General features: G+C 39.4%; 1 protein-coding gene across 12 annotated transcripts in view; it reads right to left on the bottom strand.

Annotated features, from left to right (window-relative positions):
* The window catches only part of TTLL5 (tubulin tyrosine ligase like 5), a 310,092-nt gene that overhangs the window by 57,208 nt on the left and 230,711 nt on the right, over positions 1-22,173 (bottom strand). For all 12 annotated transcript variants that reach the window (XM_047794889.1, XM_047794885.1, XM_047794888.1 and 9 more), the window contains one exon: positions 21,246-21,463. In XM_047794889.1, the coding sequence (XP_047650845.1) occupies positions 21,246-21,463 (218 nt within the window). The remainder of the gene's footprint in view (positions 1-21,245; positions 21,464-22,173) is intronic.

Raw genomic sequence — 22,173 nt, 5'->3', positions numbered from 1 at the left:
CTAATTCAGTATGGATTATTAGTACTAAACTGTAGAAGAATTAACTGTAAGATATTCAGAACCTGGAACTTAACAACAATAATCTGCTATTAGAGTCAAAAGGTAATTGACAACCTATAAGGCGGAAATCAAAATTAATCACAATTACTCTTAAACTCCCTTTGGAAGAGTGGTCTCATTTGAGTTGACACACTATTTCTTAATAAATCTAACATACACATCTTTTTTCTCCCAGTTATCAGAATTTACCAGTTTCAGTGAAGTAGTTGGCTTGTCATACAGAATATGTGTCTTTTGGCATGAGACTTACTAACAGGAGGATGCTCTTTCTTGAGAGACGCTCATGGGAAATGAGACTGACTAGAGGAACAATGCATCTCCCATGACATCCTGAGTGGAAGAGCCGGTGGAATCAGCCACTATTGGAATTATACCTTCTCTTTCTCTCCACATAGCTGAATGCGCAAAGTGAAATGTGTGTTGGATGCAGCTCCATTACCTACTGTTTTCTGATGACAGCACAAATGGAGTATGAAGAAATGGCTAAAGATGAATTCAGAAAAATGAGGCATAAAAGTATCAAGAGTTTTGTGATGAGAAATACTGAGAAGATGCGACAAGAAAGGTGCCATTAACTTTATGTTGTACAAAAGTTAGAGTTCAGACCAAGAAGAGTGCTGGGTGTGACTATCTGATCCTGTAATGCTCCATAATTATTATTCTTGGAAATGGTGCAAGTTCCAGGAGGTGGAAAAGAGGTAGATGTAGTCAAAGCTTACTACCATCTCAGCTGTGGTCATGGGCTTAGTTCAGACCCTCTTCTGCAGATGAATTATCTGTCCACAATTATCAAAAGCAGCTGAAGGGCAGGCTTCTTGATTAAGTGAGCCACTTAAAAACTGAAATAAGCTACATGGCCATACATAGTAGCAATAAAGAGTAAGAAGAATGCCGTCAACAGTGACATCTCAACAAAGGCAGGAACTTCCCTTGGGACATGTTCACAGCTAGTGCCTACAGAGTTTCCTTCAATATTAAATCTACACTTCCTAACCCAGAACTCAACTCGCTTGCTCTAGTTCTACCCATTCCTCTTGCTTCTTCCATTTTCCTAAAGTCCAAGAAAGATCCTGATATGGGCATTAAGGGGAAAGAGCTCTCCTGGGCCTTTCAAAGAAGTTATTCAATAATACATTATAAACAAATAATATCTCTGTAAGTGGAAATATTGCCTGAGTTTATTATTTTGGAAGATTTCTTCTAGTGCAAGTCTCAACTTAGGGAATACAAGCTGATCAACAGGCTGGCTAGGAATCCCACGGGCATCAAGACCACACCATACAGGAGGTCTGTATAACACAGGTCACCAAGGAGGACCATGAGTAAAATTCTCATCCATTTTGCTGGTAAGGGTGACGTGCCTTTTCATGGGTCTGTATTTCCTTTATTTGTGGTTTCCCCTTCCCCTGGCCACTATTTTGATCAGTGGAAACTCTGCTGAAAGTGATATGCTTTCTTTAAGATCTGTTTTGTCCATTACTCTACAAGGTTGACTGTGGTTTGGTGCTGTATTGCTTCTCTTCGGGTTCTTTTCAAGGCTTGCCACATCTCTAATACAGAGGTACTAGTTTTCTATTTCAAGAGTTTAGTAAAAGTTTATCTTGGATTCATGCCACTACCTCAGGGATGACCTTTCTGTAGAAGGAAGGACCCATGAAAGGAAAATGCTCACAATTCTGCAGAAAGAATAGAGCTAGAAATGCTGACCTCACCCGGGCTGTGGTAAATAGCCATGGTGGCATTTGTGAAAGTCCTAAAAAGAGAAACCCTCAAACTTGATCATTTTCAGAAAATACTAGTGACAACTAACTACTTTCAATTCCCAAAGAACAGAAGAAATCTTAAGATGCAAGTTAGGTTAAAGAAATGGATTCAACCCACTGCGGTGGCTCGAGCTGCTGTGGAGGCACGGGTTTGACCCGCAGCCCAGTGCAGCACAATGGCCTGGGAACTTCCACATGCTGGGGGTGTGGCCATACAAAAAGAAAAAAGAAAAAAAGAGAATTGGATTAAAAAAAAAAAGAAAGACTGACTTTTCTTAGCAAGCATACATGCATTTCACAAACACAAGTTATATGCTCAAACTTACCAAGTAACAATTAGAACATTATTAATATGGGTCGGGTTCCAAAACTCATTCAAGAAACATTTAGTGAAGCCAACTCTTGAGTAGTAGCGGTGCTTAGGACTCTTTCTATAAGCATATTACACATCACCTAATCCATTATATTTGTTGTTACATTCCTTTCCATTCCTAATATTATTTATGCGGGCCTTTTCTCCTTTTTTATTTAGTAGTCTCTGCAGAGGTAAGCCTCTCTATCGTTTGTTATCAATTTCACTCATTCTTTCACCAGGTATTTAATGAGTGCCTCCCATGTGCCAGATACTGATTAAGGCACTTGTTTGCTCATGTTCTCCCACAGCCAGGATGTTCTAGGTGATTTCTGTTTTTTTTATTATTTTATTTTTATTAATTTATTCTGTTGTACCTTTTATAGCATTTCAAGTTAAATGAATAACTCGCTGATTTTCAATCCTTCCTGTTTTTGTTAAAACTGTACTTAAGGCTACAAATTTATTATCAAGTGCAATTTTGGATACCTGTAGTACTTTCATGTCATTCAGTTCTAAATGCCATATGATTCTCATTATGATTACGTCTTTAACAACTGAATATTACATTCTCTATTTTTAAAAATTTCTAAACATATGGGCCTTTAAAAACCCATCTTAGTATTTCTAATTATATTTATATAATTAGAGTGTGATATTGATTTGATATTGATTTTTTGAAATGGGTGGAGCCTTCATTTGTGACATTGTATGTGCTGAATTTTTGTAAATATTCCCTGTATACCTGAAAAGAATGTATATACTCCCTTTTGGGCCAAGGAATCTATGCATGGCTATTAATGCTTCTTTGACTGTGAGCTATGATGCATAAGGAGGCTATAAAATCAATTTAGGGGACACGATCGGCATTTTAAAAAGGAAGGGAAATAGTATTTTGTGAAACTTATTTCATACACGTACACATAGATATTTTTGCTGGACTGCATATAAAATATATTTTTAGGAGTTCCCGTCATGGCACAGTGGTTAACGAATCCGACTAGGAACCATGAGGTTGCGGGTTCGATCCCTGCCCTTGCTCAGTGGGTTAGCAATCCGGCGTTGCCGTGAGCTGTGGTGTAGGTTGCAGACACGGCTTGGATCCCGTGTTGCTGTGGCTCTGGCGTAGGCCGGTGGCTACAGCTCCAATTTGACCCCTAGCCTGGGAACCTCCATATGTCACAGGAGCGGCCCAAAGAAATAGCAAAAAAGACAAAAATATATATATATATATATATTTAAAATTATGAGTAGCAGTCATAAAGATTAAAAGCCACTTACTAAAGCAATTTTTTTTTTTTTTCCTTTTTAGGGCTATACCTGCAGCATTTGGAAGTCCCCAGGCTAGGGGTGGAATGCACGCTACAGCTGTTGCCCTACACCGCAGCCACAACAATGCCAGATCAGAGCTGCGCAGGAGACCTACACCACAGCTCACGGCAACGCCGGATCCTTAACTCACTGAGTGAGCCCAGGAATTGAACCCAGGGATTGAACCCGCGTCCTCATGGTTACTAGCTGGGTTCATTACTGCTGAGCCATGATAGGAACTCCTTAAAGCAAACTCTTAATTCTGCATTCCAAATATTCAAAACCCTAAGAAATTTTCATTTGAATTACCTATCAGTTACAGATGGACGTACATTTAAATAAATCACCCACTGTGCTTGATAATTTGTGAATTTTTCTTTATAATTTTGTTAGCTTTTGATTTATATATTTTTTAATTACATTAAGTGCACACAAATGCTTTTCTTTATAGATGCCTTTTGCTTAATTTTATCTATTGCTACACTACTTTTCCTTCTAATTAATACTACATGACTTATCTTTTTCCAATCTTTTACCTTTCTGTGAGATTTTACTTTATGTCTAAGGAGTCTATTACTGAATATTTTTAAAAATGGAATTTGATATCTATTTTTTAATAGAAGAATATACTCTGTTAACATTTATTGTGATTACTCATGTTTCATTTTCCATTTACCATCTTTTCCCTTTGCTTTTCGAATTTTCCTTTCCTGCCTCTGACTGGATTCATAAAGTTACTACATTCCCTTCTCTCCCTCTCAGTTTGAAATCAATAGACTATATATAGATTATTTAGCTTTTTTTTTTCTAAGAAAGTGTAAAAGCCATTCAGTATTTCCGTCTTGCCCTTGAACTTGACATAGATGTTATTCACTGACTACGCATTCTTGTCTTTGAATCCTGTCTTTGCTGTCTTAAATGTATTATCTTTTTAAAGAAGACTGACAATCATTTTTATAGTCACTACCATTTATAGACATTTTATAAAATTTTTGTACTTCATTGTTTCATGTCACTCTATGTTCACTTTTATCTTTGCTAGTTCTTTCGTAAGGCCATGGGTGGTATAGTCTTAGACGCTGAATATCTCAAATTATTTTTGCCTCCCTCCTCTCTTAAATGATAGTTTAGCTATATATAAAATTTTAGACTGAAAGTTACTTTAACTCAACACTTTAAAGCCATTAGCTCTTGTCTTCTGCCACTTCTTATTTCTGAAGAGAAGAATGCTGGAATTTTGCTGTCCTTGTAGTCAAAATGAATTTTCTTTCAGGTAGTTCATGAGACTCCTCTTTATGCTTAATGGTCTGTACTTTCACTGCATGTTAGAGGTACATTTATTTTGGTACAAGAATGATTTTTTTTTAAGCAAAGGTGAGAACTCATATTTCAGAAAATTCTCAGTTATTATTTTTTAAAGTATGGCTTGTTCGCTTATCCTTCAGGTCTCTCTTCAGATATTCCTATCAGAGTCACATGTCATGTTCCACAAGGTACTCCTATTAGATACATGATCTTATATGTCTGGCCATTCAAAAATATTAATTTCATCTGCAAGAAATTCATGGTCCAATTGCTGATTCTGTTGACAATCTTTTCTTTTTTTTTGCTTTTTAGGGCCACACCTGCAGCATATGGAGGATCCCAGGCTAGGGGTTTAATTGGAGCTATAGCTGCCGGCCTACACCACACCCACGGCAACGCCAGATCTGAGCCGCATCTGCGACCTGCACCACAGCTCACGGCAACACCGGATCCTTAACCCATTAAGTGAGGCCAGGGATCGAACCTGCAACCTCATGGTTCGTGGTCAGATTCGTTTCCGCTGCGCCACAATGGGAATTCCACAATCTTTTCTAATATTAGATTTATTCATGTGTTTTAGAATGCCAGATTGTGGGCTCATTTTGAACAGGAATCCTTTCCCTCCTTACTGCTCTACTTGCCCACGCCTCCCTGTCTGAAGATTTTACAGTTGCCTCCATCCAAGCCCCTGACCCCAGTCCAGGACCACATTTTCAGAGGTATTTTGGTGTTCTTACCTCAAAGATATTTAAAAACCCAGGTGAGCTCTGAGACATGAACAGCTGCAAGGGTATTCCATGATCTTTTAAACTCTGAGGCCCACAGTCTCACAGTTTCCAGCGTGTCAGTTTCCTTTTAAGAGAGCCCACAGCATTCTTCAGCTCAAGAATTTTCAACCCTGGTATCACTGAAATTTTGGACTGGATAATTCTTCACCATGGGGAACTGTCCCTGTGCTTTGCAGGATGCTCAGCAGCATCCCTGGACTCTACTCATTAGGGGTCAATAGCAACACTCTCCCTCTCCCATGCTCCTGCCCAGTTATGACAACCCGAAATGACTCTAGCCACTGACAAATGTCCTTGGGGCGGGGCATAATTCCCAGTTGAAAAATCACTGTTTTATTTTCTATTGATGAACCTGGACTTAGTCTTTCCTTTTGTGGAGGGTGCTCTTAGGCCTCAGTGTGCCCCAGGAGCTTAACTTCTTGCTGCCATTGTCTGATTCCATGGTAGAGCTCAGAAAGCTTGTCGCTTCAGCCCCATTCACTGGCTGTCATTCATTTCTGTACAGCTTATGGCCTCCTTGTTTCTTTTTTCGTCTTTAAGCTTCTCCTTTTTTTTTTTTTTGGTCTTTTTATGGCCAGTCCGGTGGCATACAGAGGTTCCCAGGCTAGGAGTGGAATCAGAGCTGCAGCTGCTGGCCTACACCACAGCTAGAGCAACACCAAATCTGAGCCATGTCTAGATGTATACCACAGCTCATGGCAACGCCGGATCTTTAACCCACTGAGTGAGGCCAGGGATCAAATCTGAGTCCTCATGGATACCAGTCAGATTTGTTTCTGCTAAGCTATGACGGGAACTCCTTTCTTTAAGCTTTTTATCTAACTGCTATGTGTTTGAAGCAGGTGGGGGGGGGATAATAAGAGTAGAATTTATAAAGCCAACTTGATTGGAAGTCAGTAGGTCCAAATCTAATCTTTCTTTTTTTTTTTTTTTGTTGAAACTAAGCCTTTGCCTTCAACAGTCATTCGAGTTATTAGTGTTCAGGAAATCAGAATGTGTTTGAATTTCCACAGGTTTGCTAGCTAGAGCCAAATCACACTTATGAATATCAGTTTACTAACAACAAAAATGTGATTTCTTTTTATAGGGAACAGTAGCAGCAGCAGAAATCACAAGCTACACCAACCATTATGCAATGGATACTTAACATGGGTCAGAGAAACACAGGATCTCATTTAATCCTAAGAACAGCTCCAGGATGTAGGTAATATTCTACAGATAACAAAACAGAAGCTTAGAGGTATCCCTAAATAAGTCAATTAAGTGAAGGAGCCAGGATTCAAATTTAACTTGAAACCTTGGCTATTGGCAAATGTGCTCTATTGTCTCCCCTACACTAGTCTACAATTAAATACCTGGGAATAAAGCTGACCAAGGACGTGAAAGAATTATACGCTGAGAACTATAAAACATTAATCAAGGAAATTAAAGAGGATTCAAAGAAATGGAAAAATGTTCCATGTTCCTGGGTTGGAAGAATTAATATTGTAAAAAGGGCTATATTACTCAAAGCAATCTACAGATTCAATGCAATCCCTATCAAATTACTCATGACATTTTTTACAGAACTAGAACAAACAATTCAAAAATGTATATGGAACCATAAAAGAGCCAGAATTGCAAAGCAATCCTGAGAAACAAAAACCAAGCAGGAAGCACAAGTCTCCCAGACTTCAGGCAATATTACAAAGCTACAGTAATCAAGAAGTGTGGTATTGGTACCAAAACAGACATACAGACCAATCGAACAGAATAGAGAACCCAGAAATAAACCCCAACACCTATGGGTCAATTAATCTTCAACAAAGGAAGCAAGAATATAAAATGGGAAAAGGACAGTCTTTTCAGTAAGTGGTGCTGGGAAAACTGGACAGCTGCACATAAATCAATGAAACTGGAACACACCCTCACACCATGCACAAAAATAAACTCAAAATAGCTTAAAGACTTAAACATAAGACAAGATACCACCAAACTCCTAGAAGAGAACATAGGCAAAGCATTCTTTGCCATCAACAGTACAAATGTTTTCTTAGGTCAGTCTCCCAAGGCAACAGAAATAAAAGCAAAAATAGACCAACAGAACCTAATCAAACTGACAAGCTGTTGCATAGCAAAGAAAACCATTAAAAAAAACAACAAAACCCCCCCAAAAAGACAACCTATGGAATGGGATAAAAGTTTTAAATGATGCAACTGACAAGGGCTTAATCTCTAAAATATACATATAACATATACATCTCAACAGCAAAAAAAATCCAACAACCCAATTGAAAAAATGGGCAAAAGACCTGAATAGAGATTTCTCCAAAGATATACAGATGGCCAATAAGCACATGAAAACTTATTAGAGAAATGCAAATCAAAACAACGAGGTACTACTTCACACCTGTCAGAACGGCCATCATTAACAAGTCAACAAATAACAAAGTCTGGAGAGGGTGTGGAGAAAAGGGTACCCTACTACACTGTTGGTGGGAATGTAAATTGGTACAATCACTGTGGAAAACAGTATGGAGCTACCTCAGAAAACTAAATATAGAACTACCATATGACCCAGCAATCCCACTCTTGGGCATATATCTGGACAAAACTTTCCTTGAAAAAGATACATGCACCTGTATGTTCACTGCAGCACTATTCACAATAGCCAAGGCATGGAAACAATCTAAATGTCTATTGACAGATGAATGGATTAAGAAGATGTGGTATATATACACAATGGAATACTACTCAGCCATAAACAACAACAAAATAATGCCATGTGCAGCAACATGGATGGAACTAGAGACTCTCATACCAACTGAAGTAACTCAGAAAGAGAAGGACAAATACCGTAGGATATCACTTATATCTGGACTCTAATATACAGCACAACTAAACCTTTCCACAACAAAGAAACTCACAGATTTGGAGAGTAGACTTGTGGTTGCCAAGGTGGAGGGTGAGGGAGAGGGATGGACTGGGAGTCTGGGGTTAATAGACGCAAACTACCACATTTGGAGTGGATATGCAATAAGATCCTACTGTATAGCTCAAGGAAGTACGTCTAATCACTTGTGATGGAACATGATGGAGGATAATGTGAGAAAAGAATGTGTTTAAATGTATGACTGGGTCACTTTGCTGTACAACAGAAACTGAGAGAAGACTGTAAACCAACTATAATGGAAAAAACGAAAATGATAAAAGATAATAATAATTACCGAAGAGATCATAGTTATTTAGTGATCCTTGATGCATTCACCGTGATGCAAAATACCATGATGCCACCATCTCCATTTTCCTCACCACCTCCTCTACCACCATTTCCTGAGAATTTATCATGAATACGAGCTACGTCAGGGGCTGGGGCCTGAGCTTCTCTCAAACTCAAACTTCATGAAAACAGGGCTCGTGCCTTCTTGTCCTCTGGTGTTATCACCAGTATCGAGAACAATGCATGGCAGTAGACATTCAGTATGTAAGTGATAGAAGGATGAAGACAAGATACTTGTCCCTAAAAGACTTATGGAAAGCAGAACACATATGAAAAGGAAAAATAAGACAAGGAAGTAGATGTCAGCTGAGGCACCGGGAATGGGGCAGTTGAGAAAGACCCAATAAGGTGGTAGGTTAAAACCTGATCTTGAATAAAAGGCACGACTTCGATTCACGATGGTGAGGGCATTCTGTGTCAGGGGTATGACATGAGGAGGTAGGAACCATGCATGGAATCAGGCGTTTGAAGCAGACTGGTTATAGGACGGAGGACTCACCGTAGAGGCCTTTAATGTCCAGAGTAAGGACTCTCAACTTTATTTTAAAGGCACCTGGAAGCCAAAGATTGCAGAAAAAAGCTTCAAAGAACTACTTTAGACACGCTATTTTAAAACTGCTTCATAGGCCTACACATGTACCTTATTTCTTTAAGAACCAATCTGGATAATTTAAAAACTTCTACTTCGTCCCACCTGGATTTTCTTTTCATTAAAAACCAATTTTGATAGTTCACATTTTTCAAAATATCTCATCCAGTATAAAAAAATTCAGTAGCATACAATTATGTGCAGTGTTCTCATAATTTTTCAATCTCCCCTATGTCTACTTTTAAAAGCTTTTATTTTAATTCTCTTATTTTTCTGGCAGTGCTGTGTTGACTTTCTCCTTCCCTGTCCCCCATCCTGAACTAAATTATGTTTTAAATTTAACTAATTTTGCTGCTTGCTTTTCAGTTTATATTGCCTTTTTCTTGATTTCCTTTGATCTGTTTTTCTTAGCTTTGTTTTATGGACCCTTTTCTAACTTCTAGAGATGGAAGCTTAGTTCAGGTATGACAAATATGTGCTGGGCATATTCGTTACTCTCAACATCTTCCCTGTTGGTGGTAGACGTAGCTATTCCATCTTAGCACTCTCTCTTGCTGGGCTCAGAGAAGACCTCATAATTTTTTTTTAACATAACACTTAGCTGTGATCAGCTGAAGCCAGTACACTGGTTAATTTCTTTTCCGTCTTTCCATATTTCAATATTGAAAATACTTATGAATTTACTTTTGAGTACATCTTTGCTTATATTTCAAATATAGGTTTTATAGTTTTTTTAACAGACTTTTTTTTTTTTTTTGGCCGCAGCTTGATATAGGATCTCAGTTCCCAGATCAAGGATTGAATAGGCCACAGTGGTGAAAACACTGAGTCCTAACCACTAGACCACCAGGAAATTCTTGAAAATATAAGTTTGATATATATGATTCTTTATTTTTAAAAATATTTCAGCTTTATATTAATTGACATAAAATTATAGGATATTTAAAGTGTACACCATGGTGATCTGACATTCATATATATCGTGGAAGGATTCCTCCTATTTAGTTATTTAACACATCTGTCACCTCATGTACTTTTCTTTGTATATAAGAACATTTAAATTCTACTCTCTTAGCAAATTTTTTTTTATTTTAATTTTTATTTTTTTGCATTTTAGGGCTGCACCTGTGGCATATGGTAGTTCCTAGGCTAGGGGTCAAATCAGAGCTACAGCTGCTGGCCTACACAACAGCCACAGCAATGCAGGATCTGAGCCACACTGGTGACCTACACTAGAGCTCACGACAAAGCCACATGGCTGACCCGCTAAGGGAGGCCAGGGATGGAACCCGTGTCCTCATGGATACTAGTCAGATTTGTTTCTGCTGCACCAGGACGGGAACTCCTCTCTTAGCAAATTTCAATTACACAACACAGTGTTATCAACTAGAGTTACCGTATTTTACATTAGATCCTCAGGCTTTTTCACTTATAGCTGAAAGTTTGTATCCTTTTACCAACCTATTTCCCCTACCCTAGTCCCTGGCAACAACTTTTCTCTGTAGCTATAAGTTTGACTATTTTTTTTCACTCCACATACAAGGGATACCATGCAGTATTTATCTTTCTCTGTCAGGCTTATTTCACTTGGCATAATGTCCTCCAGATCCAGCCATGTTGCCACAAATGGCAAGATTTCCTTCTCTCTCATGGCTGAATAATATTCCATTATAAATATATATACCACATCTTCTTTATTCATTTACTGATGGACACTTCAGTTGTCTCCATATATTAACTATTGTGAGTAATGCTGGAATAAACATGGGAGTGCAGATATCTTTTCGACACCCTGTTTTCATTTTGTTTGCATATATACTAGGAGTAGGATTGCTGGATCATATGGTACTTTTATTTCTTATTTTTTGAGGCACCTCCCTACTATTTCCCATAATGGCTGTAACAATTACGTTCTTACCAGCAGTGCATGGTGTTACCTTTTCTCCACATCCTTGCCAACACTTATTATCTCTTACCTTTTTGATGACCATCATTCTAACAGGTGTGAGATGATACCTCACTGTGGTCTTGATCTTCTGTCCCCTGAGGACTAGTGATGTTGAACACCTTTTCACGTACCTGTCGGCCATTTGCATGACTTCTTCGGAAAAATGTCTATTCAGTTCCTCTGTCCATTTTTTTTTTCTTTTCCTTTTTTCTCCTCTCCCTGCCACCTGCCGCCTGGCATATCAAGTTCCCTGGCCAGGGTTCAGCAACACTGGATCCTTAACCCACTGTGTCAGGCTGGGTATTGAACCCGTGTCCCAGCACTCCAGAGATGCTGGTGATCCAGTTGCACCACAGTAGAAACTCCTGCCAATTTTTTAGTTGGATTGATTTTTGCTACTGAACTATATGAGTTCTTTATATATTTTGGACATTAACCAAAATCATGTATCAGATACATGATTTACAAATATTTTCTCCCATCTAGTAGGTTGATTTTTATTTTGATGGTTTTCCTTGCTGCCCAGAAACTTTTAAGTTTGGTGCTGTTCCACTTGTTTATTTTTGCTTTTGCTGCCTTTGGTTTTGGTGTCAAATCCAACAAATTACTTCCAGAGTTTCTGTTGTGGCTTGGCAGTAATGATTCCGACTAGTATCCATGAGGACGTGGGTTTGATCCCTGGCCTCACTCAGTGGGGTTAAGGATCTGGCATTGCCAGGAGCTGTGGTATAGTTTGCAGATGTGGCTCGGATCCCAAGTTGCTGTGGCTGTGGCATAGGGTGGCAGTTACAGCTCCGATTTGACCCTAGCATGGGAACTTCCATATGCTGTGGGTTTGCTCCCGTTCACCCTCCCCACCCCCCCAAAAGTCACTGCCAAGACCAGTGTCAAGGAGATTATTGGCTACGTTTTCTTTTAGGAGTTGTATGATTTTCATTCTTGCATGCAGATCTTTAATTCATTTTGAGTTAATTTTTGTGCATGGTGTAAGATAGTTGGTCCAGTTTCATTCTTTTGCATGTAGCTGTCTGATTTTCTCAACACCATTTACTAAAGAGACTGTCCTTTCCTCCACGCATATTCTTGGCTTCTCTATCATAAATTAATTGGCCAGATATGGCTGGGTTTATTTTTGGGATCTCTGTTCTATTGATCTATAATGTCTGTTTTTGTGCCAATATTGTTTTGACTACTGTAGCTTTGCAATATAGTTTCAAATCAGGGAGCCTGATGCCTCCAGCTTTATTCCTCTTAAGATTGCTTTGGCTATTCAGCTCTTCTGTGGTTTCATACAAATTTTAGGATTTTTGTTTTATTTCTGTGAAAAATGCCGTTGGTATTTTGATAGGGATTTCACTAAATCTGGAGATTGCTCTAGGTAGCATGGAAATTTTGACAGATTATCTCTTCCAATCCATGAACACAGAATATCTTTCCATTTATTTGTGTCTTCAATTTCTTTCATCAGTGTCTTATAGCATTCGCTGTACAGACCTTTGACTGCCTTGGTTCTATTTATTCTTTCTGATGCAACTATAAAGGGCGTTGTTTCCTTAATTTCTCTTTCTTACAGTTTGTTATTAGTATATAAAAATTCAACAGATTTCTGTATATTAATTTTGTATTTTGAAACTTTACTGAATTTGTTTATTAGTTCTAACAGTTTTCTGGTGGGGTCTCTGGGGTTTTCTAGATATAATATCATGTTATCTGTAAATAGAGACAGTTTCAATTTTTACTTTCTGATTCTGATTCAGATGCCTTTTATTTCTTTTTCTTGCCTAACTGCTGAATAAAAGTGACTAGAGTGGCTTATTTGTCTTATTCCATACGTGTAATTCTTATTTTCAATGTAGTTTCCAATATAATTTTGATCCAAGTCACTTAAAAGAATGTTTCACACCTCACAAAATCAAATACCTCGGAATACACCTGACTAAGGAGGTAAAGGACCTATATGCCGAGAACTATAAAACTTTAATCAAAGAAATCAAAGAAGATGTAAAGAAATGGAAAGATATTCCATGTTCCTGGATTGGGAAAATCAATATTGTAAAAATGGCCATACTACCCAAAGCAATCTACAGATTCAATGCAATCCCTATCAAATTACCCAGGACATTTTTCACAGAACTAGAACAAACAATCCATACATTTATATGGAACAACAAAAGACCCAGAATCGCCAAAGCAATCCTGAGAAACAAAAACCAAGCAGGAGGCATAACTCTCCCAGACTTCAAGAAATACTACAAAGCCACAGTCATCAAAACAGTGTGGTACTGGTATCAAAACAGACAGACAGACCAATGGAACAGAATAGAGAATGCGGAAATAAACCCTGACACCTATGGTCAATTAATCTTTGACAAGGGAGGCAAGAACATCAAATGGGAACAAGAAAGTCTATTCAGCAAGCATTGCTGGGAAACCTGGACAGCTGCATGCAAAGCAAGGAAACTAGAACACACCCTCACACCATGCACAAAAATAAACTCCAAATGGCTGAAAGACTTAAATATACGACAGGACACCATCAAACTCCTAAAAGAAAACATAGGCAAAACACTCTCTGACATCAACATCATGAATATTTTCTCAGGTCAGTCTCCCAAAGCAATAGAAATTAGAGCAAAAATAAACCCATGGGACCTCATCAAACTGAAAAGCTTTTGCACAGCAAAGGAAACCCAAAAGAAAACAAAAAGACAACTTACAGAATGGGAGAAAATAGTTTCAAATGATGCAACCGACAAGGGCTTAATCTCTAGAATACATAAACAACTTATACAACCCAGCAGCAAAAAAACCAATCAATCAATGGAAAAATGGGCAAAAGACCTGAATAAACATTTCTCCAAAGAAGATATACAGATGGCCAACAAACACATGAAAAAATGCTCAACATCGCTGATTATAAGAGAAATGCAAATCAAAACTACCATGAGATATCACCTCACACCAGTCAGAATGGCCATCATTAATAAATCCACAAATAACAAGTGCTGGAGGGGGTGTGGAGAAAAGGGAACCCTCCTACACTGTTGGTGGGAATGTAAACTGGTATAGCCACTATGGAGAACAGTTTGGAGATACCTTAGAAATCTATACATAGGACTTCCATATGACCCCGCAATCCCACTCTTGGGCATCTATCCGGACAAAACTCTACTTAAAAGAGACACGTGCACCCGCTTGTTCATTGCAGCACTATTCACAATAGCCAGGACATGGAAACAACCCAAATGTCCATCGACAGATGATTGGATTCGGAAGAGGTGGTATATATACACAATGGAATACTACTCAGCCATAAAAAAGAATGACATAATGCCATTTGCAGCAACATGGATGGAGCTAGAGAACCTCATACTGAGTGAAATGAGCCAGAAAGACAAAGACAAATACCATATGACATCACTTATAACTGGAATCTAATATCCAGCACAAATGAACATCTCCTCAGAAAAGAAAATCATGGACTTGGAGAAGAGACTTGTGGCTGCCTGATGGGAGGGGGAGGGAGTGGGAGGGATCGGGAGTTTGGGCTTATCAGACACAACTTAGAATAGATTTACAAGGAGATCCTGCTGAATAGCATTGAGAACTTTGTCTAGATACTCATGTTGCAACAGAAGAAAGGCTGGGGGAAAAATGTAATTGTAATGTATACATGTAAGGATAACCTGACCCCCTTGCTGTACAGTGGGAAAAAAATAATAATAAATAATTTAAAAAAAAAGAATGTTTCAACATTCTAAAATTATTTGGGCACTTTTGTCCAGACTTTTATTATAATATCTCATTTTATTGCAAAGTAGTCAGAGAATGAAGACTGCATAATTTTTCTTTTCTGAAGACTTAACTGAAATATTCTAGTTTTGAAAAATACTCAAAAGAGGTCCATGGGAGCTCTGCAAGGCATAAGATTGCATATCTATTAATTTAGTCTCATTAATTATATTGCTCAAAATCCTTTCTGTCCTTATGTTAGGTCTATTTTGCCTGTCCTTATGTTAGGTCTATTCTATTCTCATTCTGAAATTCATTATTTTAGGTTGAATCTATCTTTTCTCTCATCATTGTCTTAATCTTTGTATACTTTTTTTCTCAGAATTTTGGCAGAATTTTTAAAATCTCTCCTGCATTTCATTAAATCAATTTTCTGCAGCATAATCTCTATTCACTCTGTTCAATCCCATTTTTCACTCAGGTATTCTCATTCTATCCAATCTTCCCTGACCCCAGACTAGTTGTTCTCTTGTGATAGCTTTTTCTAGCTCTACACACCACTTCACTCTACTCTTTTATTGTGTTAAGGATTCACATTAGGGATTTTCTAAAATGTTGATTAAACTTATTTCGGAGGTTGGCAGCTCCTCTGAATCTTCTTGGAGCTTTCTTTTAAGCTACACCATTTACTTCCAGGCCCCAAGATTTTTAAATATTTGCTCATCTTTAGAGAAGAAAGTCTAAGTTTGCCAATAAGGACTTATGATCATAGAAAAACTGATATGGATTCTATCAAAGGCTGGTATAAGTTCCCGCCCAAATCCTTTAAAAAGGAATTTTCATAATCAGATATGAAAGAAGTGAGAGATGGGAAATATTCAATAGTTATATTACCATTTTAACAACCAATTTAACATCCCAGGAAGCAGGATGAGAAATAAGATTTTAATTTAAATTAGTCAACTACGAATCACCAAAGGAAGACCCATCATTCCATATTCTCATGTATTCCTTCTTTCCACTGGATCATACACATCCCTATGGCAACTTTTGGTTAGTCGTGTTTACTAGTATCTGGTTCTCTGACTGATGTCATCATCCATGCCAGAAGCAAACCCTAAGATCTCCTAAAGCCACCCCTGAGGTCCAAATGCTGAGGGCAGGGGTGGGGTAGAGGAAAGAGCGTCTAAATGGTAGGCTCCTTGACTGGCCTGCATGTCTTTCCAGCTCCAGGCTTGCCACTTAGAGTGAGAGGGTATTACTGTCTGCTCTATTCCTGAGCGCCCATTCTTTTCCTACAATGCACTCTTACAGGAACTCAATACTGTTCCTCAATCGAATCCTTCTTATACTACATCTACCAGAAATTCTCCCAACACCTCAGCATAACAGTGACACTAATTCTTTCTTTCTTTTTTTTTTTTTTGAGTATTTTATCGGCCATTTAAGTGGTAAAACGGTGTAGAAAGGAAAGGAAGTGAGCTCCTAAGTGCTGATATGGCATTTTCCCAAAGGCAATATTTTCGGATGATTAATCTGCCATTCGCTGTATAGAATGGATTTGAATGGCTTGGTGAGGGCCTAATGGAAAGAGTATGGGGTTAGCACGGTAGGCGATAGGAGTTCTGGCTTCCGTTCTGCCACGGACCATCTGCATATCTGGCTACACTCAAAGTCCTGCACTATGCTTCCACCAGGCCTTGATCTTCCAGCACCAAAAGTCAATGGTTGTACATTTTGGAAATGCATACTTTAGAAATCCCATATTTAAGGATATGCTACGGTTTCAATCATATCTCTTGAAACTACACACAAGACTGAAAGGCTTATAGAAGATGGTTAACCTACAACATTAGATTTTTCAATGCTCACATCAAGAACCTATTTTTAGATCACTGTAACTCCTGATCACTTCATCTCACGTTAAAAACTCATATACTGAAAAGACAAAACACACATTTTTCCCCGATTCTTATTTTTATATTTTTCTGACATTAATCTCTGAGCATCTCCATCATACTGTTGATATCACCAAATGTTCAGGTCACATCAACTGGTATTTAGTTTAACATGCTCCTGTGCTCCCGACTGCTTTTCTTCTTCCTAATCTCGAACAGCCTTTAGCAAACACCACTGTCCTGGGTGCTGACACAGAACAGCAGTTGCCTTCGATTTCCACCTAAAGGAGCTCACCCTGATGCAGGATATCCTAAAACTTGGGCAAGAAAGGTAACCCCAGCTACTTAAAGAAAAGCCCTTTCTGGTGTTTCTCACACAGTTTTCTTTCTTCATCAAAAGTCCCAAGGTTAACAGCTTTGACCCTGCCCTTCCAGATTCATCTCTAGTCTATGAGTTGTGCCCACATCCCTGGCAAACTAATCTCAGGTGTCTTTCTCCATATTTCCTGGAGAGTGTGATTGTGGCTCCAGAAAAAAAAAAAAAAAAAAGGTCTCTTATAAGAAAGAGACAGTTCATATGCACGCAGTTGTTCATATGCTGTTATCCTTCTTAGTTCAGCTGACCGCTTGGAAGAAATACCACAAATAGTTTTGAAAGAAGGATCTGAAGTGGGTACTAAATTATGAAGTGTTGCAAACATTAAAGAGGAAAATCAAGAAAGGATATTGGCACTATGGAAAAGGTACGAAAATTCTAAATCATTCTTTTCACAGAAATGACAGGAGACTCCGCTAAAAGAAATATAAGTATATGAATTTGAGAACTACAAGCGAGAACTGCCAGGCCCAGAAGGGATGAGGAAAATGGTTCTAAAGTATCAGAATTAAAAAACAAACGTGCTCATAAAAAAGCTTTCAACAGAACAAATCCAAAACAAGTTATTTTGGTTCATTATTCAGTGGGGACAGTGGTTTCTGTTGTACAGATGGGAAACTGAAACCTTTACAGGGAAAGTGACTTGACTATTATCATAGAGAAATAGGACCCCACTGTTCTGACTCTCAACTCCCTGTGCACCAAAATCCAAGCGACATTCCATCTTTTATGTTCTATTGTTCTCTAAATTCAATCCTCTGGGATGTGGAAACACTGATGCTCTTGGAAATGGCTTCTATATTCATCCAGTGCCAACTTCTGTGCTAGGAGAAGTCTGAAGTTCAACCCAAAAACACAGGGCTTGGCACCATCAAAAGCTCATTACAACTTCTCATTAGCTGTCTCTTGGGACAACTATGGCATTCCTGAACGTGACTCAGTATCACCAGTCATAATGGAGGGTTCCTGATTAATCTGAACTGAGCCACAATAAAGGCCGCAATCAGCTCCAAGCAGATGAAGCAACACATCTTGCAGGAAGAAAGTAAAAAGTTACGTGACAATTTCTTGCAATGTCATCTTACTATTAACCATAATACCTAACACCTATTTAACATTTATTATGTATCAGACACCGTTTTTTGTGCTTGACATTCATGCATTCATTTATTTCTCTTAATAACCCTGTGAGGCAGTGTCCTATTATTACCCCTGTTTTAAATAGGAAACTAAGTCACACAGACCTTAAGTAACTTGCTCTGCTGGCTTAAGAACAAGAATTACTTTAGAACAATAAGAATAGTACTTCAACTGATATTCAGAATCCTGATTTCAGGAGTCATGAAAGGTTTCTCTAGATTAAAAATAACTTCATCAATCCAAGTAAAGTATGGCGTTAGTTCATGGTGATGTACCAGCGACAGTTCCTTAGTACGGTGCACTCTTCAAATGTATGGTGGCGAGGTAGGACGTCGACAATGGGGAGAGCTGGGTGTACTTATCTTTCTGTATGTGTCCTATCTCTACAACTTTCCTGTACATCTAAAATAACTCTTAAATCAAAAGATGACTTTAAAAAACTATCTGGATACTTCCTAGAGGGAACTTTTTACTTGATTCAGTTCAGAGAAAAACAAGGCTATTCTTTTTCCTAAAAGACGGAAGCATATCGAAAACAGCGGGAGAGCCCTCACGACACTACATTTTATGGGGAAGGGAGAGAATGTTAAGGTCTCCATTAGAGCTACCATTTAGCTTCAGAGACTTGTGCTGGAGTTTTAAAGGCAGATTGGAAAGTATTTCCTGGAACAACGCCTCACAGCATGCCTTTTGATACTTGGATTATATTTCTTAAATTCTGAAGAAATCTTGCTTCCCCCCCTCTTCTGTGCATTTTTGGTGCTGAGCTGTTTCCGGTTTTCCCACACTCCTGCCTGTCAGAGAGAAGAAACCACAAAAATGCAGCAAAGCAAAGTTTGTCCATGGAGCTGCATTTCCATCTCAGAAGCCTGACAAGCTTTCCTGCCAGCAGCGAGTGCAGGGCAGTGAGCGGGGTCCTCACATGGCCAGCCCTGCTGCCCGCTGATGGAGCTCCCTCTCCACCAGCAGACCAGCCACACCGGCAGCCACACGCTGTCTCAGTAACAACGGGAGAATCCACAGACAAGGGGCACAGGGCAACTTCAACACTCCTGTCCAACTCACTGACTTTCCCACCTAACTGGGGGCTTCTCAAACCTGGGGAGGAGAGGGCGTATGACAGAACACGTATGATGGCTGCTAAGGCTTACTGAGTTCTCAAGTGTGCTAGGTCTTGTTCTGTGCACTTCACATGTATTAAGTCTGCGAATACTTCACAACTGTCCTATGACAGCAGGTACGAGTTTTACTATCCCCCCTTCACAAATAAGAAAACTGAAGGGAAGAGTTTAAGTAACCTGTAACTTGCTGAAATCTCAAGTCAATAAAGTGTGGAGGGGGGATGGGAACACAGGCAGTCTGGCCTCAGAGGCTGTGCCCTTGATGATTTGACTCTCCTCTTTCTAGGGTGAGGTGCCATATATCCTTCTTATTGCTCTACTGGCTTTCAACTACGAACTGCAACCTTCCTATTGCCCTTCCCTAGCGCTCTGGAGAGCTCTAGAAAGTCAATTTGATGCCAATAATTCCTAGAACAGTGCTTGGCACTTAGTAGGCACTGAATAAATATTTGTTGGATAAATGAATAGTGGCAGCAGCATAATTAAAACAACTGCAGGGATTGTTTTTAATCTAAATCCAGAATATGATTCATTATCCAAGGGGGAAAAAACAGGACCTGCTTTTTCTATGCCCTAGGATTCCACTAAATTTTGTGAAGGACAAATGAATGGGGAGCCTCAGTGAGAGCAAGAGAAATGCCCAAATCTCTTCTAGGCATTTATCCATCAGGGAGTGTCTGCTTCTTCCAGACATCTTTGGTAAGTTCCTCAATTTTGGAGTTCCCTTGTGGTGCAGTGGGTTAAGGATCTGGCGTTGTCAAAGCAGTGGCTCGGGTTGCTGCTGTGACGCGGGTTTGAGCCCTGGCCCGAGATCCTCCACATGCAGTGGGTGTGGCCAAAAAAAGTCCCCCAATTTTAAATGGAGAAGGGCTGCTAGAACCAACATGCTTTTTACCAGTCTGTTTCTGGTTCAGTGCAAAATGGCTGGAGATAGGAGTGAAAAATGTGACCTTAAAAAGTGTGGTTCAGGCATGGAAATACCTTCTTTGAGGTAAAAGAGGTAGACAGTGACAAAAGGTATTAGAAACACTGGTTCTATACAGAGCCTGATGGCTAATGTCAATAAAGTTAATCTCTTCAATGAAATCCTAATCCTACGTCTTCCCTCCCCAATGCCTAAAATGAACAAAAAAAGCAAGGGTGAAGGTAATGGAAAGGTGTTACTTTTTATGTGAAATTGAAAAGATCTAGCTCTGTAGAACTGCCAAAATTAGAACACTTCCAGCAGGAAGTTTTCATTTCCTCCCTTCAAGCCCACAGTTCAGCGCTATTACCCAGGGCACCATCTGATTGTGGCTCCTGCTAGAGGCCAGAAGCGATCGTGAGAAACGACCCTGAACCCTGCCCACAGCCCAGGCTCACTGTGATCCCCAGGGAACTTAAAAGAGCAGTGCCTGCCCCACCCACAAGGTACAGCCTAGATGTTGGTGGTGTTTCACTTGCTCCCCAGGTGACCTAATTTGTAGCCTCTATTCCCCATCAGGTGTTCTCCTTTTCAACATTTCAGTACACACCGCCATGAGCCTCTATAAATAAAGAGTACTACTGACACAGAATTGACACAATTCAGAAGAAACTGAATAGTAGACTACTGAAAACTTACTTGGAAGTCCTCTGGGACGATGCCTTTCCGAGGACTTGTTTGTGACTGGATGGGGGTTTGGGGACCAGGGAGGAGGAAGAACTTGGAGGTGGCACCACTTTTTGTGGCAGAGTGGTTGGCTTCTGGCCACTGGCTGTGGCGCTTGAAATTCTGTAAGCTGCACCATTATTTATTGTCCATAAACTGGAGTTAGGTAGTGTCTGGCTGCCAAAGATTGCCTAGGAGAAAAGAAAAAAATGAGCGATGGAGTTGCTCTTCACAATCCATTTGCTGTAACTGAATAACTGGTTTGTAAACCTGAGGTGGGATAAAAGGAAAAGGGAAACAGTGAAAATTAGGTAATTTTAAATACTGCCAGCGCAGGTCTAGACTGAGTGAAGGGAACGCTCTTTCAGCAGAGAGTTGAGGTGAAGGTGCACTGAGCTAGGACTCAGGGCAGGTGGGCACTGTGTGCTGTCTACATGCGTGAGTTAGAAGAGCATCTAGTTTCTGTCTTAGCGTCCTTCATTGTTACATTCAATAAGCATTTAATGAATGTCCCTTATTAGGCATCAAGTGTTAGACATACAGCATAGCCCAAAAGTGACTTGAAGACTGACGCAATTCCAACCCACTCACAGGACTCTGGACTCCTCTAGAAGGTTTATACCTTGGAGGAAAGTAAAGGAGCCAGTGCTGGTGGGGCAGAGCGAGCCAACAGGGAGAGACAGAGGAAGGAGGTGGGAAGAGAGACGGGGAGCCAGACCATGGATGGCAGAAAGGCTCTTGGTGGAAGAATTCTGGCGTACTAACTCCTTGATGACCTATAGATTAACACAAGACTTTCCACTTGAAAACTCTTGCAAAGTAAAATCACTGATGAATACTAGTTACTATATATGAATACAAGATCAAAAGAAGGGTATTTTCATGCAGAGGGTAAGCCTAC

This window comes from Phacochoerus africanus, chromosome 9 (assembly GCF_016906955.1).
Source record: "Phacochoerus africanus isolate WHEZ1 chromosome 9, ROS_Pafr_v1, whole genome shotgun sequence".
Classification (NCBI taxonomy): Eukaryota; Metazoa; Chordata; class Mammalia; order Artiodactyla; family Suidae; genus Phacochoerus; species Phacochoerus africanus.
Note: the sequence above shows the minus strand (reverse complement) of the source record. Positions and strands in the feature narration are given on the sequence as shown.